General features: G+C 48.6%; 2 protein-coding genes across 6 annotated transcripts; both read right to left on the reverse strand.

The window, feature by feature from the left end:
* Nucleotides 1-417: 417 nt before the first annotated feature.
* On the reverse strand, nucleotides 418-10,687 carry LOC102526967 (uteroferrin-associated basic protein 2-like). The gene is made up of 5 exons (XM_015242647.2): nucleotides 10,572-10,687; nucleotides 7,853-8,518; nucleotides 4,479-4,746; nucleotides 2,580-2,727; nucleotides 418-624 (listed from the first exon to the last, which is right to left on the reverse strand). Exons 2-5 carry the CDS (start codon nucleotides 8,496-8,498, stop codon nucleotides 418-420), a joined length of 1,269 nt encoding a protein of 422 aa, XP_015098133.2. The 5' UTR covers nucleotides 8,499-8,518; nucleotides 10,572-10,687.
* A 4,281-nt stretch (nucleotides 10,688-14,968) lies between these two features.
* LOC102534106 (serpin A9) lies at nucleotides 14,969-27,243 on the reverse strand. 5 transcript variants are annotated; one of them, XM_072963652.1, is made up of 7 exons: nucleotides 26,803-27,243; nucleotides 23,950-24,041; nucleotides 21,661-21,894; nucleotides 21,249-21,540; nucleotides 19,101-19,374; nucleotides 16,990-17,137; nucleotides 14,969-15,546 (listed from the first exon to the last, which is right to left on the reverse strand). In XM_072963652.1, exons 2-7 carry the CDS (start codon nucleotides 23,986-23,988, stop codon nucleotides 15,343-15,345), a joined length of 1,191 nt encoding a protein of 396 aa, XP_072819753.1. In that variant the 5' UTR covers nucleotides 23,989-24,041; nucleotides 26,803-27,243; the 3' UTR covers nucleotides 14,969-15,342. The 5 variants fall into 5 exon arrangements, with proteins under 5 accessions (XP_072819753.1, XP_072819751.1, XP_072819754.1 ...); XM_072963650.1 differs by having other exon boundaries at nucleotides 21,249-21,894; XM_072963653.1 differs by lacking the exons at nucleotides 21,661-21,894; nucleotides 23,950-24,041.
* Between the last annotated feature and the right edge of the window lie 594 nt (nucleotides 27,244-27,837).

Consider the following 27,837-nt stretch of genomic DNA (forward strand, 5'->3'; position numbering starts at 1 on the left):
CCCTCTGTGGTGGGGCCAGTCTCCACTCAGGGCTGGCCAGGGGAGTTGGTGTGAATCCTCTTGTGCAGATGAGGGGGGTGGGCTCTGACTGCCAGCGGGGCAGGGCGCAAGACCCCTGAGACAGCCCCAGCCTGAGACAGCCCTCCCTCACCTGCTCACACTCCTCAGAACTGCTTCCCTGCGTATGACAGCCTTGTTCTATGACAGAAGAGGCGTCAGCCAAATGTCCCTGGAAAGCCCCAAACCCCCACTTCTTAACCCTCTCTGTTTCTGAACAGAAGACCAGCCATGACCCAGCCCCCCTCCACTCTCAGCCACACTTCTCAGTAGCAAACTCTTTGGATGCACAGATGGTGAATTGTATTCATTTTATTCATGACCAGCTAAGTTCTCACTCAGCACAGCCTGACCCCACTTCTACTCAGTTTGGGGGTTGAAGACTTTGCCCATAAAGAGGTCTTTTTGAGTCATCTGATCCTCCAAAACCAGGAAGAAGGGTCTGTTGAATTTCACGACCACGGGGACCTCCTTCGCGTCCACGGGGACCTTCCACATGGCGGCATCCCTGGCTGCATCTGCCGTCAAGCCGTGCTCGCTCACCTCTAGCTCAGCATGATGCACAGCCTGGGAGAAAAACATGTTCCCTCTTAGCTCTGGGCATGAACTCACCTGACTGGCCGAGAACACATGCCGGGCAGTGTGCCCGGTGATCCCCTCTGACGAGGTCAGGGAGACAGCCTCCCTCCACGGCTCATGGCAGGTGGAGGAAAGCTGACTTCCATTCCTGGAAAACCTCCCTGGGCTCAGATGTGCTATTGAAAGTCAGATGCCCCCGGGAGGGGTTGGTGATTGTTGAGTTCGGCCTCTCCCAGAGCAGGGCTGGTGACTCAAGGAGTTTGCATGTTTAAGAGGGAGGAAAAGGGAAGAAAACACAGAGGAATGCTGAGTGGGCTGAAGGCTTAGAAAAAAAAATCCCACAGAAGAGCTGAGAGAGGGTCCTTTCATACACTTTCCAGAAGGATATGATGGAAACGGCTAGGGGGCTAGTTTTTGCTGTCTCCCTCCAGGCAAGGCCAATTCTCCCTCCTTGTGGAAGGACTTGTGCTTGAACGTGCACATGGCCAGGGCATTGCTCGCGTTACTGGTGAGAAGTTCGGCATCTCTCAAACCCAGCCCGGCCTCCAGCACTCAGTGCACACTGGTCGGGTGGATTCTGTTTGAATTGGGCACAGTAAGTCACACTTAACACCCACTAGGTTACAGGAAGGACTGTACTCCAGTGGGATCCCAACCTTGGGAACTCCCTCCGATGTCTGAGTGACAGCTCCCTCATCTCACAGTTAAAGAACAGGACCCCTGCCCTGTCCCCACTCCCCAGGGTCACTGGGAGACTCAAGCCAGAGAAATAATGAAAAAGTGCTTTGTAATTTGCTCAGTGCTGTAGCACGGTGAGGAACTGTGATTGCTGCTTATGTCCTGGGCCAAATGCTACGGGGTGGCCACAGAGTAGACAGCCGGTTAGTGACCTTGGGAGAATAATTGGAAGGCAGCCCCACGTGCCCACTGGGAGAGGTAAAGTGATCTCATCAATGCCCCGTGGCATCTGGATGTCTAACAGGCATATCAGGTTTGGCAGAGCTGTTCCCTGCCTGCTCACCCAAACCCAATCCACCTCCATCTATCCTGTCTCAGGCGTCGGCTCCATTGTTTACCAGGCCTCAGTTTACAAACCTGACTCTTCCTTCCCTACACTTCAGCTTAGTGTTCAAAATGTACCCGGAGCCCTCCCACTGCTGCTAACCCTCCTCTGAGTGCCCCGTCCGACCTCCGTCACCTCTCACCTGGGTTGCCCTCCAGGCTCCCTAACTGGCCTCCCTCTTCCTCCAGGGCCATTGCCTGCTCTCCATTAGGGCAAAAAGTGGTCTTTTGTAAAGCATAGATCAGCACATGTCAGCCTCAATCGTCGTCCGTGTCAGTCAGAATAAAACCCCAGTCCTGTCCAGGACCTGGGAGACCTGCATGTCCAGACCCTGCCTGATTTCTGTCCTTACCTCCTACCAGGCTCTGTCTCACTCCCCATTCTAGCTGCCTGGGCCCTCTTGCGGCTCCTCAAAAATGTCAAGTTCACATGCCCCCAGGATACACTTGTTCTCTTCACCTGGAACACACATCCCCAGGTGCGGGCCCCCTTGCTCATTCAGGCGTCTGCGGCAAGGCGAACCCAGCCCACCCCTCTGCCCACTCCACCCCGCATGCTCTTCAGTTTCCCTGCTTCCCCTTCTTTAGAGAGTGTGCACTGGCGGACGTAAAACCCTCCTGTCTGCCGACGTGCTCACTGTCTGCCCCGTCCAGAGAACGGAACAGCTGTGAGAAGAAGATCTTGTCTGGCTGCCTCACGACTTTATCGCCAGTACCTCCGAACATGCTTGATGCCATCACTTCTGAATGAACGAATGACAAAAGAACCCCAAAGCCCGTGGACCCAGGCAAGTAAGAGTTATAACTGCTGTTTAAAATAATTGTTTTCCAATCAGGACTGTTGGGCATAAAATAAAGACTCTGGAAATTGCCCCACTCACCTCCCAAACGGATGGGGCAGCCTTGTCTGCGATGCCCTGGAGGTCTGCTGCTCTAGTGGACTTGTCTCTGATGCCAATCTTGGGAAGCAGATGTCTCAAGTTTATCGTGGAGGAGATCTTGAACTTGGGCAAAACTAAGTGCACCAATCTGTTAAGAATGAAAACAACAAGGAGTGTGAACTAGGTCCCTCTCCTAGGGCCCAGGGTTGGGTGCGGGGGACCTTGCTTAGGCTTAAAGGCTGCTTCCAAGTGGAAAGGTTAAAAAGGTTTGCTATGAGTGTTTGCTTGGGGGTGATGAAAGATGCTGGAGTATGAGCTGCAATTTTGAATTTCCAAATAAACCATTGCTCAGAATATAACTTACTGCTCACATGATGTTCTTCCCAGGCTCTCTGCACAAGAGAAGATGAGGGTCAGACCAAGGCGATCCAGCCCGGAGTCCCTCCACCTCTCTGTCTGTAAGCAGGGGGTTTAACTGGGCAGTGATCTAAACATGGTAAGGGAGATCCAGGGCGTAAGGCCACTTTGCCCGAGGTAGAGCAGTGGGAGTCTTCACAGGAGAGGAAGCTCCAGCCCAGATAATAAGCTTTTGAACAGAGAGGAGGAAGCCTCCTCGTACAGATCAGCAACTCTATGACTAAAGAAGTATCAGAATGCACGGCGCCATGTCTCCTGCTCAACAGTTTTTGTTGCTCACAAATCAATACATTTTAGCCTGTGTCAGGGTGGTGCTGAGCTTCTGATTGGACAGCGGCCCATTCAGTTGGGTCCCTCTATGGCTGTACCCCTCTGTCCCAACCAGGAACAATGTGGGAGACACAACAGTGACAGAAGATGGCAGGTGCACTCTGCGGTGACCCTCCACTATTGGAGTAAACACTATTTGGAGAGTTCTTCCCAATCTACACATTTATTCCTGGAAGATAATACATTGGCTGTCCCCCCACCCCACCACTATGATAGGTGGGCCTTGAAAATCATGCTTTCAGTATGCAATTTATATTTGATTGGACCTTGGTGGATACTATACCCACGCTGGATCAATTCAATTCTCTCTTCCAGAAACATGTAATTGGAACTGAAGTTGCCAGATTTACTTTGGAGTGGAACGTTTGATTGAATGGAAGAGGGCTGTGTCTGTCCACAGTGGTCTCAGCTTGTAACGCACCTCCTTAGGATCCTTCCCTGACGGTCGTACCTAATTAAGATCCCCTAATAATATTCCACTGAATTCTCTGTTGTATCACCCTACTCGTTTTCTCCGTAGCTATTACTAAAAATTGAAATTGCATATTTCTTAGTTAACGACCTGCCTCTCCCACCAGATGGAAAATTCCACCATAACAGACGTGTGTTTGGCTAACCATCATATCCCCAGCACCAAGCAATTTCTGGCATAGACTATATGCTCAGAAAATATTTTTGGGGTGAGTGGATCATGTGCTAAAGTGTGTGTGAAAAACTGGTTTGCTGAGCTAGAGAGGTTAGCAGCAAGGACTGGTGACACCAAGAGAGGTGGAGTTCCAGGGGATGCTGCTGTCCCTGGTTCCGCTCCCTCATGAGACCTGGCTCTGCTTATTCCTATGGGTTCTGGGAAATTCCCATGTATCTTTCCAATAAACCCCTCTCTTTACCCACTTTGAACTTATACGAAGCGGGTTTCTGATACTGTACAGGTATTTAAAAGAACCCATAATTAAGAGCGTAAGGGGCTTCTGGCGGGTAGTGGGATTCAGGCCACTATTCTTCCTGTTTGGTTTGTTTCATTTTCTACAAATATGCTAAGAAGTAACCAGATATCAAAATCTCCTCCTCCCCGAATAAGACTCTGGCTTAGAGGAAGCGAGGTCTGAGCAAAAATTCTATGTGAATCTAGAAGGTGCCTCCAGAACAGCATACCTGAAGTCACTGGTTTTCTCAAGTCTGGCTCGCTTAGCAGTCATCTGTCTCAGAACAGAGTCGAATTGTCCTGCATCTGGAAGCACGAGAAGCAGGGACACGTTTCCTCGGTAGGGCATCTTAACCATGGTAGCCAGCAGCTCCTCTGACCGGCTATAAATCATTCGTTCCGTCTTCTGCATCATGTCCACCTGCACTTTGGTGTTTTCATTCACATAGAAGGCCTCCTTCTGCGTGAGGCTGGTCTGAAAAGCTCTTTCCCAAATACCTGGGGAAATCAGAAAGAAAAAAAGGTCAAAGAGGGATCTGGTGGAGAAGGCGTCACCACCCGCATGTCTGGGGATCCCAGGGGTGACAGGCTTGGGGAGGAAGCAGTCTATTTACAGCGACACCGTGACCTTAGTGAACAGAATACTTAAAATTCTAGATTGGTGCAAAGGAAAGAAAGCCAAATAAGCTATTTTGAAAAAGATTCAGCAGAGAATTCCTTTAAATCTGTATTTTGCAAAAGATGTTTACCCAAAAAACTCACCTCCCTAGTTGTAACACCAAGAAAGGATTTTGTTATTAAAGAATTTAGGAAACATTGATTACAATGTCCTTTCTTTGAAAATTCCCACTGCATTTGAATGTATTGAGAGTTCAAAGAAGTCCAATGGCAAAGAAATCTGTTTAAAATTGATTGAACTTCAGATATACATTACTATATACAAAATAGATAAACAACAAGGACCTACTGTAGAGCACAGGCAACTATAATCAATTTCTTGTAATGAGCCATAACGGAAAAGAAACTGAAAAAAAAAATGCTTGTATGTATATGTGTAACTGAATCACGTTGCTGTACACCTGAAACTAACATTGTAAATTGACTACACTTCAATTTAAAAAATTTGATTTAACTTATTTAAGGAGGGAAACTTCTCATCAGAAAGACACATGCCTGTGCAAAATCCTACTTTAAGTAATAGACTTCTGCAGTGGATTTAAAAGAAGATTCAGTGTACACACCAGTTAAAAAATGTACCTGTCACTGAGAGTGAGGGCCATCTGGGCAAGTCTGGGAAACCTCTACAAGCGTCAGCCTTGCTTCTGAGTTGGTAGCCGGGTTCATGATCCCCTCTGCTCTGTTTCTACTACTTGCCCTCTGAAGAGTGATATAGATAAAGCTTTTGGGAAGATTTAAGAGGGAATCATGCTAGAGGGTTCCCTGGAATATCCAGAGAAATGGCTCCTCCAAGATCATTTGTGCCGCACTTTCTATGCCCCGGGCACCCAGTTTGGAACTGTGGGTCCAAATACGAATAACATGGTCCCAGTAGCTTGAGCAAGCACCTGTGCTGAGAAGTGTTGTTTTATGAGAATTTCCCTCACTTATCATGCAAAGGACAGACAGTCTTCATGTCCTGGTAGCAACCCTGTTTAAGCCATAATACGATGGCTATTAATTGACTCTTTCAAGTCAAAAATTTCTTGAGCTTCTAAAATGTGCCAGGTACCATACTGAGCACTGAGGTTATAGCAGTGAATAAAACAGGAGAGGCCTGTGTCCTCATGGGGTCTACTCTCCAAGGGGGATGGAGAGAGAAAAGCAACCCACTCTAAGTGATTCAGAATATGATGAGTATTAGGAAAGACTCAAGTAAGGAGCTGAGCAGTAGCGCAGACGGACTTACTCTGGATGGCCAGGGAAGGCCTCCTTGCTGGGAAGGGGGCCATTTAGGACTGAGGCTTAAAAGAAGAGGGTGCCCCATCTGGCAAAGAATGGGAGGAAGGACATTCCTAAGGAAGGAACATCATAGGCCTTTTTAAGGAAGAAGGGAAGGTCATCGTGGGCGAGGCGTAAGGCATGAAAGGGGTAGAGATGGGGAGACCCTGGAGGGACCAGCAGAACTCAAAGCACACACAGACCACTCTGGGTGGGATCACATTCCAAGTGCAGCAGGACTCTACAGGAAGGCTTTAGTCGGGGGAATAAGGCGATTTTATATTTTAAGAAGATTGTTCTGGCCAGTGGAGCGGGATTAGAGGCAGGCATGAATGAAAACAGAGTCATTAGACAACAGGGGCAAGTCATGTAGGTAAGACTTAGTGGTGACCTGGGCTAGGAATATGGTAGACAAGATGGTGAGAAGCCAACACATTTAAGATAAACTTTGTAGGGGGAGGATATAGCTCAGTGGTAGAGTGCGTGCTTAGCATGCATGAGGTCATGGGTTCAATACCCAGTACCTCTGTTAAATTAGAAAATTTTTTTTTAAAAAGCTAAACTTTGCAGGCAGAATCCATAGGACTTGCTGTGTTTGGAGACTGAGGGACTGTTTTGTCTGGAGCAGGTGGGTGGATGGCTCTGTGATTCTCTGGGGTATGGAGAACGTTAAAAGGGTGCAAGGTTTGGGGACTGTGTTTGGGAGTCTGTGCAACATCCAGAAGAGATGTCAGTAGGCAGATGTGTATTAGAGTTTGGACCTCAGAAGAAGTGGCCCAGGCTGTATCTAGAGATGGGAGAACATCAGAGTGCAGGCGGTATTTGAGGCCACAAGCCCAGATGATGCAGGAGACACCTTTTAGAAGTCAGAAGAGGAGAAACCAGTAAAGGGGGAAAAGTCATGAGCTATGGGGTAAGAGGAAAGTTGGGGGAGTCCTCGGGCATGGAAGATGGAAGGGGACCCACCCTGAGGAGGGGGAGGGGACTAGTGCTTCTTGGCTGTGACAGAATTGGAAAGCAGGAGGAGACGCGTGTGAGTGTGGGCAGGCTCCGGGCTGAGCATGTGGAGGACATTGTCTAAACTGCCTTCTTGTCCCCATTGGGACAGGAGGAGAGGCCATTGGCTGAGAGTCCATAGAGGAAGGAGACTGAGGAAGAGGAGGAAGAGGGCATCACTAGATGCCGGTGAGTAGCAATTGTGAACCCACCTGAAGAAGCACAGGCAACGTCAAGATCTGTGACCAGGAATTTAAAGTGATATTTTAGACACCTGGCGTGTGACCCCAAATTCAACACTGAATGCAGCTTGGGAAAATATCTCATCTCACTCTGATCTGATCTTACAAAACAAGTGAATTAGCTGATGCTCATGCCTCTGCAAAAACGATTCTGTTTTTCTTTTTTACCAGCAAGAGGTATGCGTTCTACTCCAAAATCTCTGAAGCATGGCAAACAAGAGGACTGAGAGGGTTAAGAAGGGAAACACTGGAAGACGCTAGACAACACAATGGTATCAGAGTAAATTCAGAAGTTTTGGATCTAGTGGCTTATGGGCAAATGGGAGATACTTACAAAAATTATATATATTTTTCTGACTTAAATCTTTTAGGAAACACAAGGGCAAAGATTACCCCAAAGGGGAATTCATGCACTTAATCAACCTCACCTCTGAAGAAAACGTAGTTGACAAGATACAGGACGGTCTGAGGGTCCAGATTGGTGATTAAGTCTTTGATTCTCTGTTGTGTTTTTTCAGCCACTTGGTTGTTGATGGCCATCTTGGTTCTTTCTGTATCTTTAAAGTCAATCATCTGGACGTCCACATCATTTATCTTGTCTATCTCCTGCAGAAACATCTGGTTGGTCCTCCTGTTGCTATCAACAAAGAGAATGTCCTTGTGCCTCAGTTGCTGCTGATTATCCAGCTTGTTCAGCATCTGGATAAGAAGCTGCAAGTCCTGTTGTGTGTCCAACACTCGGATTTTTTTGAGCTCGAGTCCCAGGCCCTCAATGAGGTTGGTGTGCGTTGTGAATCTGGTCCTCAGGGAGAGGATGGCCAGGGCGATGGAGATGCTCACGGGGGAGAAGATGATATTCTTTCTAGGATCTTCAATTAACAGAGCCCTGAACAATTTTTGGGCAAAAGCCTCATCACCAGTTTCCGTCTTCTGGGAGAGAGATGGAATTTTCTCTAATAAGACTGGGTAAATGCTCTGTTGGGAGTTTCTTTGATTTTCACAGAAGATGCCATTAAAAAGGCCACAGAGGATGAGGACCAGAGACAGCGCCAGATGCATTTTCCTGTGGGACATTTCTGCAACAATCCTGAGAGCTGTTATTGGAAAGAAGAGGTACACGGCTGAGCATTCTGTGGAACATGTTCTCAATGCTGCGGGGCTTGAAAAACGCTCATTCTTAGATGGGTGCTGTTTGCCTGGGTAGTGTTGCTATTAGTTGTTGATTGGAGGATGCTAGCTAGGAGGATTTTGAACATGACTTCAAACAAATTAAAGATGAGTGACCTGATGAAGAGGGATCTGGGTCTGTCTCTAGCCTACGCTGCAAGTGAGTCATTGTACAAGTTCCTTCTCCAAACACACTGGGGTTTCTTTTATCTTTTTCCTTTGCTTTTCTTCCTTTTTTTATTCAGGGTTCATGACAAAATTCTAAAAATTGTGGAAAGGAAAGAACCAAGAGGAGGGAGATAGCAAGGGTTGCAGATTCAAATGCCTACCTGATCTGGCCAGAAACATACATGCGTCAAGACAGCAAGTGTAATGCAATAGTGAGCACCGGGGACTGCGGAAAATGGAGAGGTGTGCCCAGGCCGAAGGGTACAGGTGCTGCTCATCCCCAGCCACCTCCCTGTGAGAGTGCTGGGTCAGCGGTGCCAGCTTTTTTGTCTGTCTGTTTCTGAGGCAGGCAGAAATCTAGATTTTTACCCACAAAATTCAATCTTGCCAAAAGCCCTTGCTAGCAGCAGGAAGCCCAGATGCAGGCCAGATCTTACTTTAGAGCTGCTGGTGTGATTTCTAAAGTAAAGCCCAGGTGGTGTTTAGGCAACTCGGACATCAGCTGGCCCAAGGGCCTAGCAGAGGTCGTCTCAGGAAAGCCAGGCCCCCTCACTTGGGCCCTCCCTATGCTCGCAGCTACTTCCCCTTAACCACTGTCAGGGCAAAAACCCCTTCCTGGCTCCATATGTGCCCCCACCTCATGATTGCCAGAGACCAAAATCAGGCCTTGAAACTGAAGGGGGCACGAATGGTGGAACTTCCGCTCCCACCAATGGGAAGAGGGAAGACGAGAACCGTGACCTGCATTTGCGTTCAAGCCTCACCTCTTTTGGGCAGGGCCATGCCCTCCCCTTCCTTGTTTTCCTGTGGTACCTAGTCCAGCTCTGGGCACAGGGTCCACTTCTCTGCAGCATCCCTGCCACCACTGGCGCCCCTTGTCACGGCGACTGAAATAACATCTGCTGTGAACTGAGGGCTTCTGTCCCTCAGAACTCCCACGTTGAAGCCTCAGCTTTGAATATAATAGTATTTGGAGGCAATCAGGGTTAGATGAGGTCACGAGGCCCCTGTGTATGGCCATGTACTAGTGCCCACATAAGGAGAGACACCAGATTTCTGGCTTCCCCCCAACTCTGTCCCTGTGTGTGCATCCACAAAGCTGAGGTCAGGTGAGGACACAATGAGAAGATGGCCATCTACAAGCCAGGACTAGGACTCTCACCAGACTCCAACCATGTTGGCACCCTGATCTCGGACTTCTAGCCTCCAGAGCTGTCAGAAAGTAAATTTCCATTGTTTCAGCCACCTAGTCTACAATTTCTTGTGATGCCGCCCAAGCTGCCATGGCAACATCTCTTGGCTCTCAGTCTTTGCCCCCACCAACACTTCCGGCCATCCTTCAGCCAGTGTGAGCTCCCCCAAGTGCCAATCATCATTTCCTCTTCCTGGCTCCCCGTGAGCTTAAAGAGGTAGGAGTCCAGATTCTTCAGGTGGCAGAGAAACCGTCATGTCCTGGTTCCTGCCAGCCAGACTCACGGTCCTGAGAAGTCTGTCCCACTTTGTCATTGCCTCCTCTACCCATCCTGCAATGGCCGCTGCCTCCCACTGCCAGCCACTGTTCCCCTCAGCCCCCCACCCTTCGCTGCCTCCTCCATCCACCCCATCTGGGAAATGGAGGGCACTGTGGCTGAGGGGGCAGTGAGTGGGAGGGGGCCATGGGGCGGGCGGATAGTGGAGAAGATTCCAGAAAATATGCACACATACTTATCTTCCATCATCTTGCTTAAGGCAGATGCTACCTGAATCATAGCAGAAACGAAACGCCTGCACGTGTGAAACCACACTGTCCCCAAGGGGAGAGAGGTGACTTACCCTCCAGGGAAGCCCGCTGCCCTCTGCTGCTGCTGCTGCCCTCTGCCTCTGTCAGCGACTTATTTATACTGCCGTCGGGGCAGTGAAATGGACAAACCTGAATTAATATTAACCTTTCCAAAAGACTGTGTTCAAATATTGTCTGGAGCAAACAACAGCTGAATCATTTCAGTCCCCAGTGAAACAATGAACAGATTATTGGACTGTGGTACCACTTGAGCTACCGTTCATTACATCACTCATGTGTTATTTCAACAAACGCTCACTTAGCTCCTAGCAAGAGCCACGCTCTGGGCTAGGCGCTGGGGGAAGAACAAGAGGCCTAAGGCCTGGCCTCCACCCTTGAAGAGAACCCCTGACTTCAAGGACCCTTGGTTTAGAGGAGGAAACAAATATGGAAAAAGGCTGCAGGGTATATTTTGACCAGTTCACGGAGGGTGCGCGTTACCAGTAAGGAGCTGTGAAAGGAAAGAGCCGGGCACAGTTAACCATCTGGGACAATCAGGAGAGAGTTTTCATCCAACTTTAAAAAAACTTTTCATCTAAATTTTAAAAAAGAGGCAGGAATCTATGTATCATCAGGGAAGCCTGAGGAGGGCATTCTGGATGCTAGAGTAGTGTGGGGGTTCCTGGGGGGCTGGGGTCCAGGCTGCATGTGGCCGCAGGCTTTGTTGGAAAGATGGTGGGCCTGGGGTCGCATGGACCTGAAGGTGAACACCAGAGCCCTGGCTGGTGTCTGTGAGACCACCTTCAGCAACTTATTTGTCTTTCTGAACCTCGTCTTCCTCCATAATGAGGAGATAATAGCTAATCTCAGATTGTTCTGAGGGCTTGATGACAATGTATGGAGGCAGAAGGCACCCAATACATGGTGCCCTTCTGGCTGACATCTGGCATTCTATGGGGCTCTGAATCCCCTGGCAGCCAGACGCTGTTTCCTCTGCCTGGAATCCTGTCCCCACCCCTCCCTCTTCTCAGGCTAACCCAGCTCCTACCCACTCTTCAGGATTCAGCTCAGGTATCTCCTTGAGAAAGCCGTTCCTGACAGCCACCCCTCTCTCCCACCACCTGGGCCGGGTTAGGCTCTGTGAGTTCTATCCTGTGCTTGCCTCTCCTCACACTGGCTCACAAAATACTTGGGTTCATTTCCTCCCAGTCTGTGAAATCTTTCTTGGAATAATCTGTACCTAATTCGTGATTCTTTCCTTTGGGCTAGCACACAGTAGGCGTAGAAACATTCAATAAATAAACAAATGGGTACATCATATTCCTTTGAGGGACACTGTCTTCTCCATGGAGAAGTCCCCGTTCCCCTGAAGGGCCATCCGTCCGCCTATATGAGGGGGTCCCCTTGGGGCATTTCTTCTTTGCTTGGGGAGCAGGGGCTGAGCTAGAGGAGGGAGGAGATGCAGCTTCTATTCCTACCTCCACCTAGAGCCCCGTGTATATTGTACAGGGACAGTGGTCACCACTGTGCTGGATGGCGCTGAGTGTCACACACCTGGTCTGTAGTATCTCGTTTTACGCTCACACCCATCTAGCAAAAGCCAGTAGTGTTATTACAGTTCCCATTTTAGAAATGTGGATCTAGGCTCAGAGAGGTTCAGTCACTCGCCCACAGCCGCACAGCTAGCGGGGGACACAGATGGGATTCACACCCACGTCTACTTGACACCACAGCCATGCTCCTAATCCAGAACTCCCTGACCAGTCATCTCCTCTTTTTGGTAATAGATCCTGGACTAAATAATTAGTGGGCAAGCTTTTAGAGATAAAGGTTTTTTAAAGTTCTTTAAATGTTTCCTTCTGTCTTCAGTAATTACATTATTATCAAGAACAGTAATATCAGCCTCCTTTCTTAAGGATTTTTTTTTTTTAAGTTTCCTGGTACAGAGAGATTTTAGTTTTTGGCCTCAACATTTTAAAGCTGGACCTCTGGACATGTTTTCTGTGGGATCAGGTGAGCTGAGGGAGGAGGGGACATTAGTACCAGAGGTCAGCCCCACACCTGGGGAGCAAAAAGAAAGTCCTTGCTTATAGAGGGTTCTGAGCTCTGACTAGGACAGAGGATGCTGGCCACACACCGGAGGGATGCCCTGGGGGACCGTATTCTGCACCAACGCTTGCCTTTTCCTTTCAACTCCCAGCTGGGAAATGAGCTAGAAAGACACGTCTTTGTTGTTTTAAAATGTTCCTGATTTGGAAACAATAAAAACAATGACATTAATGGGTAGCACTCACCTGGCGCCCGACAGTTTGCAAGGCATTGTCCTGAGGACTTTCCGTGTTTACTCACATGACCAGTGATGCAGGAGCTGAGGGTTTCCCAGCACCGCTGGGGTGACTGCACTGTGCTCGGGGGAGGGGGCGGTTTCTCAGTGCTCCCGCCCAACGTAATGCTTTTGAGTCACATCACTAGCTCCAACTTCTTGTCCTAAAATTTAGTGAAGGGCCGTATTGAACCATCACACGTGCAGTCCCTCCCCCGCCTCCACTCCAAATCATACATTCCATGCGGCAGGATTCGTTCAATGTTGAACCCCCAGCCTCAGCTGTACCTGGTCCAAGGTGTGTGCTCAATTCACCTAAATGCCTGCACACGGATTCACTGGGCAGGTGACTGGGCAGGCGGAGAAGTAACACATATGGGGGGACACACGGCGGGCCGGTGTCGCGGGTGGTAAAAGAGTTTACCAAAGGCCGGGAGAAGTTCAAGAACAAAGGAAAGTTTAATAGTTATGCTGCTACAGGCAACAGAGGGCCATTCAAGCAAGAGGTGCCCACGTGTTCACCGCGTGTGAACGAACGTGCAGGGTCTTTTACTGAGGACAGGGCTGTGAATGCAAAGGGACAGGGGAACAGACTTCTGATTAGCTGTAAGGGAGGCAGGGGCTTTGGTACACGGGAGGAGAGTGGATTTATGACTGCAGTAAGATGGAGACAAGGGCTGAGACAAGTCGGCCTGAGCTACAGGGAGGCTAGTCACTTCCCAGAGCTGTTAATTCTGCTAAGGCAAACACCCAGCAGGAGTTATCTTTGGAGGAGGAGCAGGCAGACGCCTAGGGGCTGGAAGTCTGGGGGCTGCAGGCCTCGGCAGGCACCAGTTGGCACTGCCACCCCCGCCTAGAAAAGTGAGGTGTTCAGATGTCCCGGGTGATCTGCCGACATACTTCTGTGATGCGCTCTTACACGCTCTAGCACAGACATGAAGAAGGCGATAGTTTTATTTACATCCTGGGCACAGTTAACTAACAACCGAGGAATCTCATTAGCAGCAGACACTGCAGGGGGAGTTAGCATTCGAAAGAGATGGCGGCCTCTTGGAGGTGGCGGCTAGCTCTGGCTAACTAGAATTTGGACTAAAAATCCACACTAATAAGCAGAATGGATGGTTTTTTAAAAAAAGGTATTTTTCCAACGATGAAAGGACTGGTGCGGGAGATGTATGGATTGGCTAGGAATGTTGTTTGCTTCTGAGTCAAGAACTTGGAAAAGACAGCACATCTGACGTGGTGTGGGACACTGGCACCCCCAAGAAAGGAGACTTCAGACGCAACATTCCTGAAAGGGAAGAAACCAGAACAGCCTGCCTAGCAGCGGGGGGCGGGGGACCCGGGAGGATGGCGGCGTGGCGTCTGTCTCATGCCCCTGTGGCCATTGCACCAAGTGCGGCTCTGAGGAATCAGAGTAACGGTGCCAGGCCATTGTCACTAACAACCAGCAGGGAGGAGGCTGACCGCAAGAGCTGAGTGTACGTGTGTGTGACAGCGTCAGAGCCAGGAAGGCAGCAGCCCTGATGATGGAAAACCATCACACAGACTCAGAGAGATCTTAACAACTAGTACATTAACCCCTCATTTTCCTGTTTGAGAAACTCAACTGGTTTAATACCCTCCCCTCCGCCTTCCAAACCCAGACTCCTTTCCTCAACCAGTAATACCCTGCATGATCTGACCAGGGTCCCTGTACCTCTCTGACCTTGTTTCTATCATTCCAGCCATTAGGGCATCCTTCTGTCCCTCCAATGCACCTGCTCATTCTAACTCAGCCTTTGTGCTCGCAGAAACACCTCCTTGCTGCCTCGTCCTATTCAAATCATCCTAGTCAACGCCTTGCCAGCGCTTACTGTAACTTTTAACAATTACGTTTATTTATATGTTTGTTTTTACAGTTGTGGCAGTGGCCATCTGTCACCTCCACGTAGGTCCCATTGATCAGGGACCTTGTCTGTCTGTTTCACTTCCAGCACACAGTAGGTGCTCAGTAAGTTTTTGTTGAATGAATGGATGAAGGAGTTCATGTAGCCACTGAAATGTCACATACTGACGACACAGCCACCGTGACTTAGCAGATCAACCATTTTCAGACTAGGACCCTGGAGGCATGTGGGAACACTGTTGCAGGCTGAATTAACATTTTGGGTTTATTGAATTTATTACTGTAATTCTGCAATAAAGGTGACTGATCAATATGTCACCATTCCCAGGGACTCTGAGGGCTGAAAGTCCACCAACCCAGAACTCTTCCATGAAGCTAGTGACCCGGGAGGACTTGTGGAAAAGAGCACTGACCGGGGGTCAGTGGGCTTTGGTTTGTGACTGTGGTCACTGCTGCCTTAGGATGACTGAGCTGCATGCAGCTCTGCCGGGGTCGGGTGGACCCTCAGAGCAGGAGACAGCACTTCCGAACGTCAGAGCATGAGCAGCAGGCCACGTGGGTTGTCATTTCCTGCACACCGTCAACATGTATTCAGATGACAAGCCTCTTCCACCTAGAAATTAGTGGGATTTCCAACTTTCCCCAGGAAAAGGATGGTCTCTGTGATTTTGTCTGTAATCAGCAGCAGGAAGGGCCTATTGAAGCAGATGGTGGAGTCAGGGGGGCCATCCTTCGAGCGGACTATGAACTTGGTGGCAGTGGCTGCTGCAGCCTGGGTGCCCTCCTCGCTGATGTCCAGCACAGCCTTGTGGGCGGCCTGCCAGAGGAAGAACATCCATCAGCTCTTCCCTCACAGACACCTTTACTTGCTGAGTTTTGGTGTTTTGCCTGGGAATGGAGACACCCCCTTGAGAGGCTTCAAGATAATTCCTGGCATTAGATTTGCTCAACCAGTGGCAGGTGTTGTGGCTACTGGTCACCTGGCGGTCAGCATGGAGTTGAATGGTCACGAATCCAGACCGGAAGGACCTAGGTTTGAGTTCTGGTTTTGCCACTCATGGTTGCAGAAGTTATTTAAGTGCTGTGTGTTTCACTTTCCAAATCTATAAAAGTGTGATGTTGATTGCATGTCTCCCACGAGTTTATCCACGGAGTTAAAGGAGATCACCGCGAGCAGGGGCTCATGGCCTCGCTGGAAGTAGTAACTGCTACAACTGCCTCACAGGAGACATAGGTTAGGTATTACTGAGTATGGGATCCCTTCTTGGTCTTCTATTCCTAAATTTCAGGAGGCTGAGAACTCTCCACAATCACAAGCACTGTTTTTCGCGTGTGCAGAAAAGCATATAATGGGGAAAAGTCCATTACGCGCATCCTATTCCAGGGGGACCTCTCTGGACGCCATTCTTTCCCTGGACGCCAGTGACACCACTCTCGTGCCGTGGCCCAGGGCCACTTCTGACTGTTATAATCTGTCACCCAAATAAAATTTTAGGTCAGGGATCTGAAACCCATATGTGGACAGGGGCTGGGCAGGTAACCCCAACGAGCTGAGGAGACGTGTGGTAAGAGCAGGGGGCACATGGGGAGGGTGAAGGGCACCCTTGGGCTCACTGCTGCCATGCGGGAATTGGGCATGGTGATTTGTTTCAAGAGAGTCAGAATCTAGATTTTTTAGTTCTGATATCTTACACTGTAGAAATCAGCTCTTTTCTCCCTCTTTGTTTCTTTCTCCCTTCCTCCCTCCCTCCCTCCCTCCCTTCCTTCCTTCCTTCCTTTCTTCTTTCCCTCCCTCTCTCCCTTCTCTCTCCCTTCTTTCTTTCTTTCAACTGCAGATCGAGCACAACCCATCTACCGGGTTCTCATGCCTCGCAAGCAGCCATGCTGTGACCTCAGTGTGAGCACCTGGGTTGCAGGGAGGGGAGTTCAAATGCCAGGTGGGCAGCTGCTTGTCCGCCATGGATGTCGGGGCAGAAGTGCCACCTGCTGAAGGGAGGCCTGATTCCCACAGCACTGTAGTTGGACCTTAGGAGCACTTATTTGAAGAGGAATAAAAGATGCCTGTATATCTGTGGTACAATGGCCATAAAGCCACAGGCCTGGCAGCCGTGAGACCCAGACCTATTTCTGCACAGGGAAATCACTTTGCCTCTTGGGGCCTCTGTTTCCTTATCAGTGAAATGTGAGCCCTCGATGAACCAGTCTCTACAGGCCCTTCCAATTCATTCTTTCAGGCCAATATGCTCATTGACCAACTCACTTTGGAAACTTGCAGGAATCCTCCCTTTGTGATTCCAGAAAAATCAGCATTTTTGTCAAATGCATCCCGGATGCCCAACTTCGGGAGGATGGTTTCCAGGTCATAGGAGGCAGAAATGGAACATTTGGGAATGAACACCTCCACCCACCTGTGGAAAAGAAAAAAAGACAAAGTGAGATCACCAGCCCATGGAGCCCATTCTAGGTGGCATTTCAGGGGATTTTGCACTTCCTCCAGGAACTGGTTGATGCTGGAGGGGTCAACACATCCCAGACAACCAACCCAGCTTGCTCTGGAAGCAAGCATCCTGGATGAGCAAGTCCAGCTTGGAAGGTAAATAAGATGAAAAATGGGCTTCGTAGTGAAGTAGGGGCAGAGTTGAGAAGGGGGCCCAGCAAAGGTGCCCATGACAGAGACCAGAGGGAGGCACTGGCAGTGATGGAGGTGGTTCTACCCCAGCCCAGGTCCAGAGTGTGCCTCCCCACCACTCTTTCTGAGACAAACCCTGGCTGAGAGCAACAAAGTCCAACAGAACTTTCTGTACAGTTGGAAATATTCTATCTCTGTTCTGTCCAGTATGGTAGTCACTAGCCCCATGTAGCTATTAAGAAACTTAAATGTGGATAGTGCCAACAAGGAACTAAATTTTTAATTGTACTTAATTTTAAATAAGTTAAATTTAAATAATCACATGTGATTGGTGGTTACTATATTGGACAGCATAGCCCTAAAGTTCGGCACAATTTTTTCTTCCTTGGCAGTGGTTTCCCCAAACCCACATTTATTGAATTGTCCACATTTTTTGAGGATTTACTATGTGCCAGGCATTTTCCCCAGCACATTCATTAACATTATCTCCATTTTAAAGATGGTAAATCTTAGTTGACCATGCTTTGTCCAAGGCCATGTACTTAGTGAGTCGCAGAAGGGAAAGGACAGAAGTGTGAGATGAACACTTTAGTTCCTCATTGCTGGAATTTCTCGTCTGACATCTAGCACAATGGACAGCTCTCTCTTCCCTTCCGTCTCCTGCACTGGCTTGGCCAGCTCCATCTTCTCTGTGCTCCGTCTGCTACACTTTAGAGACCCCCACCTCCACCCCCAGCCTCCGTGCTGCCTCCTCTTCCTCTTTCCAGCCCTTGCTGCAGTATGAGGAGAGAAGAAAACTCTGAAACATTCTGTAGGGTTCTTTCATCCCTACTTTGCATCTTTGCTAGCACTGTTTCCTTTACCAAAAATGCCCTTCCCAACCAAGCCTCTATGTTTTATCCATCCTTCATGTCCTACCCATACTTGTGGCTCAAATGCACCACGTCCAATGCCAGCTGAAAGTGATTTCTCCTTGCTCAGAAGCTCCTCCGAACTCTGCCCACCCTCCCCTGGGGCACTGACCTTTGTCTTTCTTGAATTACAATGATCCCTGATACTATCTTTTCTCCCCTCCTAGACTCTGAGCACCTGGGCTTGATGTTAACAATGCCAAGAAAATATTGCTAAGAGATTGTGCACAAGACTTTGACATACCCTTTTATCTGATAGTTAATATCCTATTGATCCTTTCCATAACAAGAACTAATAATAATATTACTATGAGCTGACATTTACTGAACACTTATCTCTGAGGTTTTTTTCTAAGCACTTTATACAAAGCAATTAGTTTTATCCTTTTAACAATTTATGAGTTTAATAATACTATTATCGTCATCTTATAGGTGAGCAGCAATGCTCTTGTGTGTGTTTGTATAGAATAATTCCATGGAATTCAATATTGAATTGGCTGATAGAGTGAACTCTGCTAGCACAGAACAGGTACAGTTGACGTGAGACTCTTGCAAGAACACATTAGCTACACAACCTTGGGCAATTCACTTCCCTTCTTGGAGCCTCTGTTTCCTTATCTGTAATGGGGGTGATAACACTTCTTATGTGTCAAGTAATGGCGAAGTTTAAGTGACAGCATGTACACAGAGCACGAAGCTCCCTGCCCAGCATGCAGTTGGTTCTCAGTTAACAGGAGTGATTATTCAACAGCTGTTATCATGATCTTCCCCCATCCTTAGATGTACACCATCACCTCCCTCAGGCCACAGCAAGTTGACACTGCTGCCCACCTCTTCTGGAGTAAGTGGCTCCACCTCCACACTGTCCTGGCTGACAAGGCTCGTTCCAGCTGCCTCATCGTTCCCTGGCCAGGGAGGACGAAGAAGGCCACGGTGTCTCCCCTGTAGTCCATCTGCAGCACAGAGCAGTTCAGCTCCAGATCCACCCCAAAAGCAACTTGCTGTACCTGGTGCATCATTGGAACATGTACAGCAGTCCTCTCGTCCACCAGGAAGGGGAAACTTTTAGTGGTATATGCAGGGTTAAAGGGCTTCTCCCACTTGGCTGGCACAAAGAGAGAAGGGAGGGCTTTATGTCCAAGTATAATCAGCGAGGTGAAGACAGCAAGAAGGCGTGAAGTAAAAACCTCTGAAAACTCTTTTCCCCATAAAAGTAATGAGGGTCAGAATTAACTTGTTCAGGAATCTGGAAATCAACCAAATGCTTTCAGAAAATTAGAGAATAGTTTATGAAAGAAAAACAGCTCAATCTTGGTAAGAACAGTGAGCTTTGTGCTGTTTTAACTTGCCTGAGTCCCATTCTCCACTCCTCAACTCTTGAGTAGCCTTAAAAAATAATAGCCTTTGTCTGCAGTAAGATACAGCAGCCTGGGAGCCACGTAAGGAAAAAAAGCAGGGCTAGAACCCTAGACCAAGGTAGGAAGCCCGACACTAACCAACTTCAAGACAGACTATAAAGCTACCGTAATCAAGACAGTGTGTTATTGGTAAAAGAATAGACAAATAGATCGATGGAACAAAATAGGGAGCCCCAAAATAGTTGGATGTAATTAGGACATTCTCTAATAAACAAAAACAGACACTAGCAGACCAGCCTATAAGAAATATGAAACGGAGTCCTTCAGGAAATGACCCTAGACGGTAACGTGAATCCACATAAAGAAACTATATTCAATAACTTGTAATAGCCTATAATGAAAAAGAATATGGAAAGGAATATATATATATATTACTGAATACATGCTGTACATCAGAAATTAACAACATTGTAAATCGACTATACTTCAATTAAAAAATATGAACCAAAAACTAGAAATTCAGAAAAATGTGCAAGAAACATGCAAAGAAATATACAGTACGTAAGGTGGGCTCTAAAGTAGACCTGATGAATAAAGAACATCAGATTATGCCAGGTGAAATGTTGGAGTATTGCAATGCTAATGATTATCCAGAGTTAATCTATCTATTTTAATCAATGCTAATCAACATCTAAATATTATTGAGGGAGTTAACACATTAAAAATAAAGTAGATGGGGATTTGTCTTCTCAGTTACAATATGTAAAACAGTGAAGAACAACCACATATTAAACAGGCCTACCAGTCTGGGAGTGAAGAATGCAGAATCAGAGGGAGGAGTTATGGAAACTTATCATATCAAAGTATAGTAGGGAAAAAGTAGGGAAAGACTAAATGCTTACCAATTCTTATATGGCCAACTGGCAACCCCATAGCAAATAGTATGCATATTTCAAATCACAGGTATTATCAGATATAACTTATAATGAAATGTAAAAAAGAATGAACACACGATCCAATTAAATGCTGTCTACAAAGCAGACAATAAGCACATGAAGAGAGGCTCAACATCATTAGTTGTCGGAGACAGGAATACCAAAACTGCAGTTATATACCACCTCAGACACCATATGACTATAATAAAAAGACAGATGTTAACAAGTGTCGGGGAGAATTTGGAGAAAATGGAACCCTCAAATATTGCTCACAGAAATTTAAAATGATTCAGCCTTTGTGGAAAGCTATTTTCAGCTCCTCAAAAAGTTAAACATAGAGTAACCGTGTTATCTAGTAATTTCACTCTTAAAAATACCTAAGAGAATTAAAACCATATGTCCATATACACACAAAAAAACCTGTACACTAATGTTCATAGCAAAATTATTTATAATGGCCAAGAAGTGGAAATAGCCTAAATTTCCCTACACTGATGAATGGATACACAAAATGTGGCATAGCCATACAACAGAATATTATTCAGCCATTAAAAGAATGAAGTATTGATACATGTTCTACAACATGGATAAATATTGGAAACATACAGTAATAAAAGAAGCTTGTTTGACTGGGGGTGGGGAAGGAGCAGAACATTAAAACCAAAAGCAACTTCTCAGAGCTTTACCTTTAAAGAAAATGTGGTTCACCAGGATCATGACTGTCTGAGGTTCGAGGCTTTGGATTAAGTCCACAATCTTCCCTTTGGTCTCCCTCTTCACATAGCTGTTGATCTTCTTCCGGGTAGCTGAGGTGTTGGAGAAATCTGTAGAAAAGACTTTCGACTCATACAGCCCCTTGACGTTGTCCAGAAAATTTGTCTGCAGCTGCAGCTCCTTTCTGATGAAGAGGACGCTCCCCATCTTTATGTCCCGGTCCTTGCTGGGGACAGCAAGGGAGTGGACCAGATGCTGGAAGCCCTGGTGGATGGTGGACTCAGGTGTGTGTGAGAGATTGAACCCCAGGCCCTGGAGGATCTGGGTCTTGGTGGCTGAGCGGGCCCCAAGGGAGAGCATGGCCAGAGAAGCAGAGACACTCACGGGGGAGAAGAAGATGTTTGGACTCGGGGCCTTCAAAACCAGCTTCCGGTACAGGCAGAAGGCAAAGTTGGTGCTGCTGGAGGACACCTGGGAGGCAGGACTACTTTTTCTGGGGGAAGGGCAGACAGATCCTCTGCTGGGGGAGCTGGATAGGGGCACACAATATACTGGAACACAGAGGACAACAACTAAGAAGGCCTGATAAAACGAAGATGGCATTTTGGAATGAAAAGTCTGCAAGAGAGAAAAGAACCATTGAGGAGAGGTAGGTTGAGGGTCCAGCCCCTGAATCAGTGACCTTCTAACCCGCACATCGTTAGCAATAGAATGAGGACAAGCAAGACAGCTAACAGTTTTCTCCTGTAATCTCATTTGATTTTCACAGTAACCTCCTAATTTAGACACTAGTGCTCTTGTTTTATAAGTAAGTGAGTAAACAGATCGCAGAGAGATTGTGTAACGTACCCTGGGTCACACAGCTAGTTGTGTTCTGCCTGGAATTCAAAGTCAGGTCACAATCCCAAATACAAATCCCAGATCCCACGCTCTTCGCTTTTTCTGCTTCATAGGCTCACTTTTTAAGAAGTGAGACAGTGAAAACAGATTGCAAAGCCCCAATCTTAATCTTCAGAAGTGATCTCCTGCACCTTAGAGATCATTCCAAACATCCTTTGTCCCTTTGTCCCTTTGTCCCTGCGTCTCCCTAGTGAGAGGTATTTACTACTGCAGTGATGACCCTCAAAAAACGGAACTCGAGAGCAGAAAGCTGCCTGCAACCGTGGTCCTCCAGGTGCCTGCTCTCCCGAAAGATCTCATCCAGCAAGACTCCAGCATCAGGAGGAGTTTAGACTAAGCACCTGATGGCAGTTTGGAGTAGGTCAGGGTTGGGCCTGCATCACCTCTAACGTTCACGGTGGGCAAAATTTTAACCTCTCTAGACTTCAGGTTTTTTTTCTGCTCTGTGACATAGGGATAATTACCTGTACCCTATAGAATTGTTCAGAGGATTGAGAGCTGTAATATCACTTGCCTATGTCAGGCCAGTCTTAACACGATAGCCACGTCCTCAACAACCTCTTTGTCAAAACTAAATTGATATAAATTGGATAACATTTTATTGCACTAGAGATGACTAAAGTTAGAAGGAACTATATGAGGAATCTTTTTGCTGAACAAGTAACTCCTTTGGGAAACTGTAAATTTCTCTCCATTTCCATTTATTTGCTTCAGCAATTTTTGTTTTGTAGCTTCCTGTCTATTTGGCTAAAGTTAAGTTTTCTCACTAAGTTATGCTCACAAAAATCCACCCACCCACTGGACAGTTTATCTGTGTGTTCTAAGCGGACCCCCTAAGCTCCCCTACCCTGAGCCTGCTCCTTCTTTCTCCTCCTCTCAGATGGTCACATCACTCATGTCGGTCATCCACGTCAGAAAACTGCCCATCACTCCGCAGGCTTTCATCACCCTCTTCCCCACACCCAGGGAGCGACCAACTGTTCTTCATTCTTGAGACGTCTCAAGCCTCGCCTTCTCTCCATTCCCCTGCCCTGTTCTTGATCCAGACTCTCCTCATTTCTCCCCTGGACAGTCCCAAAGCCTTCTGGATTCATCTTCCTCCCTCCATCCATGTTACCTCAAATCAATTTTTCTCAAGGTTGCCAGCCTGAACTCCACCAATCTCATTCTGCACGAAGACCATCTCCTGGGGGTTAGAGGCAAAGCCCTCATACGGCACATGCCCCTCCTTCCCCTCTCTTCAGCTCCATTGCCCACCTGTATGTCCATCCTCAGTCCCTCTGCATCCTTTAGCAATGGCCACCTGCCCATGACCCTCCTCTCCCAGCGCTGCTCTGACCCTCCCCACCACTAACGCCTCTGTGCCCTGGACAGGCTGATTGCTCTCCTGGAATGTCTCTCCCTTTGCTCATGGAAAAGCCCTTCTTTCTCACTCTTGAAAACTCTACTTAGACATGTACCTTCTTGAGAGGCTCCCCCAACCTCTTTTCGTCTTGTGACTTCATCACTGTCTCTCCTCTCCTCTCCTGCTCTGACACTTGATTCTGCTCCTACTACTCCATGCACTGGCTGCGTGCAGTTCTATGTAATAATCTGTAGGTCCTTGAGGAATAGGACCACTTATTTATAGTCCATGCGTTCAGTACATTGAGTTGGACATGTCATCCTCAGCAGGCTCCATGTGTCGTGCTGGGGCTACCGTGGAGGAGCAAACAGGGTCCTTGCCCTTAAAGAGCTTACTGGGAAGACAGACAGGTAGCAAATACCACCCACCAGGTACGAGACGTGCATGTGATGGACAAGTACAGGCATCTCGTGCTAAGGACGGCTTCTACCGGAAGTGACAGCTAGCTGAGACTTGGAACCTGTTAGCGGGGGAAGAGGGCCAGAGGAGAGGTTTAGGCCAAGAGAACTGCCTGTGCAAGGTGGGTCCAAAGAACAGCAGAGGTGCCATGAAACGGAATCTCAGTGGTGCAGATGCCGGAGGGAAAGGGGGTGGGAGGCGGTGACAGGTGCAGAAATGAAAGGCCACGTGGAGAGACGGGCAGACTTGCCTCTGGGCCAGGGATCCACCGAGGGGATTGGCGTGGAGGAGTGCTCGATCAGAATGGAAGGTTCAAGGGCTATTCTGGGATTTCCTGTGTCATTGGTTTGTCTATCCTCCCCTCTTCCCACCACGCACTCCACGCACAGTGCAGGGGCTCAGTAGATACCCGTACGCTGATCTGAGTTGGAAGAGGTTTACATCAGCGTCAGAATCAAGTAAGTAAATGAGGGGGAACATGGGACTAGAACCCCGGGTTTCTTCTATGTGACGAGCTCTGTGACACCTGGGGGCCTCCTGGAAGCCCTGTGAGACTGCGGGGTCTGCAGGATGCCCTGCTGTGTTAACCTGGGGGTCTGCAGGACCACTGGCTTCAACAGTTTAATAGCAGCACTTGGTCTTGGCAGTCAACCAGAAGTCAGAGCCTAGGCAGGAACACTTGTGTCCTGCCAGCCTCAGAGCGATAGATATGCTTAAACTTAAAGCGCAGCAGCCTCGTGCAACCCCTGGCATCGCTTCCCCTCCCTGAGCTGCGCTGTCTCCTGCCTGTGAAAGAAGGTGGCTCCAAGGGAAAAATTACATGGTCTGTATTAGGCCCAGCACAGCGTCTGGCCCACAGTGGACATGAGCTCAAAGCTGCTTCTCCTCCATGGCTCTAGTGAGTCTGCATTCTTCCCTTGGGAGTGGGGTGAAGGGACAGGCTTGTTCCTGGACATCTGTGACTGTGAGAGGGGAGGAGGTTGAAGGTGGAGTGTCAGCCAGGCCCAAAGGGGAGGGAGTTGCTACCGGGGACAGGGATGAGGTGCCACAAAGCACCGGGCTGTCCCGTCTGACCAGGGGCCTGTGCCCCTTTCTGGGGAGGCTTTGATGGGCTGGGGCTCTCAGGGGCGCCTGCTAGCACCCTGTGCCTCCCAGAGGGCTCACATCCTCATCAGCACACATGGCCTTGCTACAGGACATCTGCTCTGTGCCCCAAAACCTGCACCAAGGGGGTCTGGGCTGAGCAGGGGAGACCCTGTGACCTGACAGCCTCGTCTGCCCATAGGTGTCCCGGCACCCTGCCCATGACGCTGGCCTCCCTGTGACCTCAGGCAAGTTGCTGCTTCTCTCTGGGGCCTCAGGGAGGAAGCCTCAAAGGGCTCCTTCCTTGACAGTCTGGGCCTCAAGAAGCAGGTCCTTACTCTCGGAAAAAAGCTCCAGGAAAAAAGATCATTCGGGTTGGTTCTTATAATCCAAACTCCTTCCCTGCTTGGACTCTCTTCGTCCAAATTCCTCTCGTGGCTGCACCTTCTCTCTGCCAGCTCCACGAAGACCCTCGCCCCTCTCTCAGCGGCGACACGACTGTGTCCTGGGGTACCGTGTGTCCTGGGGGGCTCTGCCTGTCGGGGTGACAGGGACGCTGTGTTCCCTGCGCTCGCCCGGTCTGCTCTGGGCTCCTCTCCCACCACTGCTTTCATTTCACCCTCCACTGCCTCTCGCCGGCTCGGTTCCTCCCCGTCTCCCAGCTGCAGTCTTCCCCGCACTGCAGACGGCCCAGGCTGTCTCCAGATGCAAGTCTCCTGTGTGTCTCACTCACCTGCTCAGACTCCTCCAGGGCTCCCCGCTGACCTTGGGAGGAATGCCCAACGCCTGGCTTTCAAGGTCCTTCTTCCCTGGGGCCCAGCTTACCTGCCCCCCCCCTTCCCCAGCAGCGCCCTGGAGCACGCGGCTGTTCCCGCCTCCTGGGAAGGTGGCATTGCCCTCAGTGTATCCCCCTCCCAATCTTTATTTGCCTCCTTATCCAGCTTGGCTGTCGAAGAAGAGCTTGATTTCACTCCAAAACCCTGCACTCCCGGGGCCATTGTCTTTGTGACACGCACGGTTGGTGAGGCCTCAAACCTGGATAACCCACCTCTCTGTTCCTTCTTTGCCAAGCGCTGGGGCAAAAGTGGCTCAGCAAGGCGGGCCGGTCCGCTGTGAACTACCTGCCACCCTCCTTTATCTGCCGGGCGACATTGCCCCCATCATCTCACTCTCCCACGGCCTGTAGGGAGCGTCTCAACCTTCTCCATCTCCTTCAGGTGGACTCTTCACTCTGCCACACATGCAATTGTGCACGTGCATGCACACACACACACACACACACACACACACACACACACACACACACCAGACAACCTTGCCTCCTACCTCGCATAAAAGAGAGACCCTCAGAAGTACCCTGCTTTCCCCAGCACTCTTCCGCCTCTCCCGGTCTTTCTGAGGTCAATCTCACTCCCCAAACTTTAAAAACCATCCTTTATCTGCACCTCAGGACCCTTATACCTCTCTCTTCTGTATTTAAACACTATTTCTCAACTAGATCCTTGCTGTTGACTTTTAAATACGTTCAAGTCTTGCCCATTAAGACAAACCACCACCACCACCAAAAAAAATAACATGTTCCCCTCTGGCTATTGCTCCATCTCCATCCTTCCCGTCACATCCACAAGAGCCACGTACTTACGGCCTCCCCTCCCACTCTCTCCCTGGCGCACTCCAGCCTGGCTCCCGGGTCCACAGAAACGGGACTAGCCTGTGAACTTATCAGGTTTTCATCTTACCTGACTTCCCAGGAGCCTCTGACACACTCAGCACTTATCCCGTCCCTCCCCTGGGCTCTGGAAAGCCACGTTCTCCTAAATGTCTCCTGTCTCTCTGCTCCTCCTCCTTGTCCCCTCCGCCGATTCCTTGTCTCCTCCCTGTCCTCACGCGTTGATGAGCCCTCCAGCATCCGCGCCTGGTTGTGGCGCTCTCCTCTCTTTGATGGCTCCTTTCTCTCCAGCTGATCTCATTACACCCACAGTTTCATTACTAAGAAATGCAAATCACTTATTATTTTCAATCGCCAGCCCCGGGCTTTTCCTCTGAACTCCATATATCTAATCTCCTATACTTGATATCTCCTTCTGATATCACAAATGAACCTTAGGCTCAATCCGACCCAAACCAGATGGAGGCTCTTTCCCAAACACCATCGCCCAACAAAAGTTACAACCGAAACTCCCTTTCAACATCTCCATCCGTGGTGCCACCACTCACCTAATAATTCAAGACGAGGACTCATCCTTGTACCGCCTTCTTCCTCGTTCCCCATGTCAACACATCACTTACCTATTTTAAATGTCCCCACAGTCTCCCATTTCCCAGAGTGGACGCTGATCCTGAATCCAACCTGCAGAGCCTCCAACTTCATCACCCATCTCAGACCCCTGCTCAGACTGCTCTGTCCAGCCATTCTGACCATCTTCATGGTCCTCACTGGTGAGGTTTGTTGTGCTCCACTTCTGGAATGTTCTTCCCACTCCCCTCACCAAACATTCCCCCTGTTTAGATCCTGAATCACATCACTTCCTCAAGGAAGCTCTCCCTGACTACCCAGATAAGGAAAATTCCTCCTATGAAATGTTTTTTTTTATAGTACTATTAACTTCTTAGAAAAGCACCTTCCATTGTCATGATTTTATGTTTATTTGTGTGGCTGAAAATTTAATGAGTCAGAGAAATTATCTATTTGTTCTCCATATACAGCAATGTTTGGCCAATAATAATGGCTCAGTGTTTGCTGAATGAATGAATTGAAATAAAATTCAATGAGC

This window comes from Vicugna pacos, chromosome 6 (genome assembly GCF_048564905.1).
Source record: "Vicugna pacos chromosome 6, VicPac4, whole genome shotgun sequence".
Taxonomy (NCBI): domain Eukaryota; kingdom Metazoa; phylum Chordata; class Mammalia; order Artiodactyla; family Camelidae; genus Vicugna; species Vicugna pacos.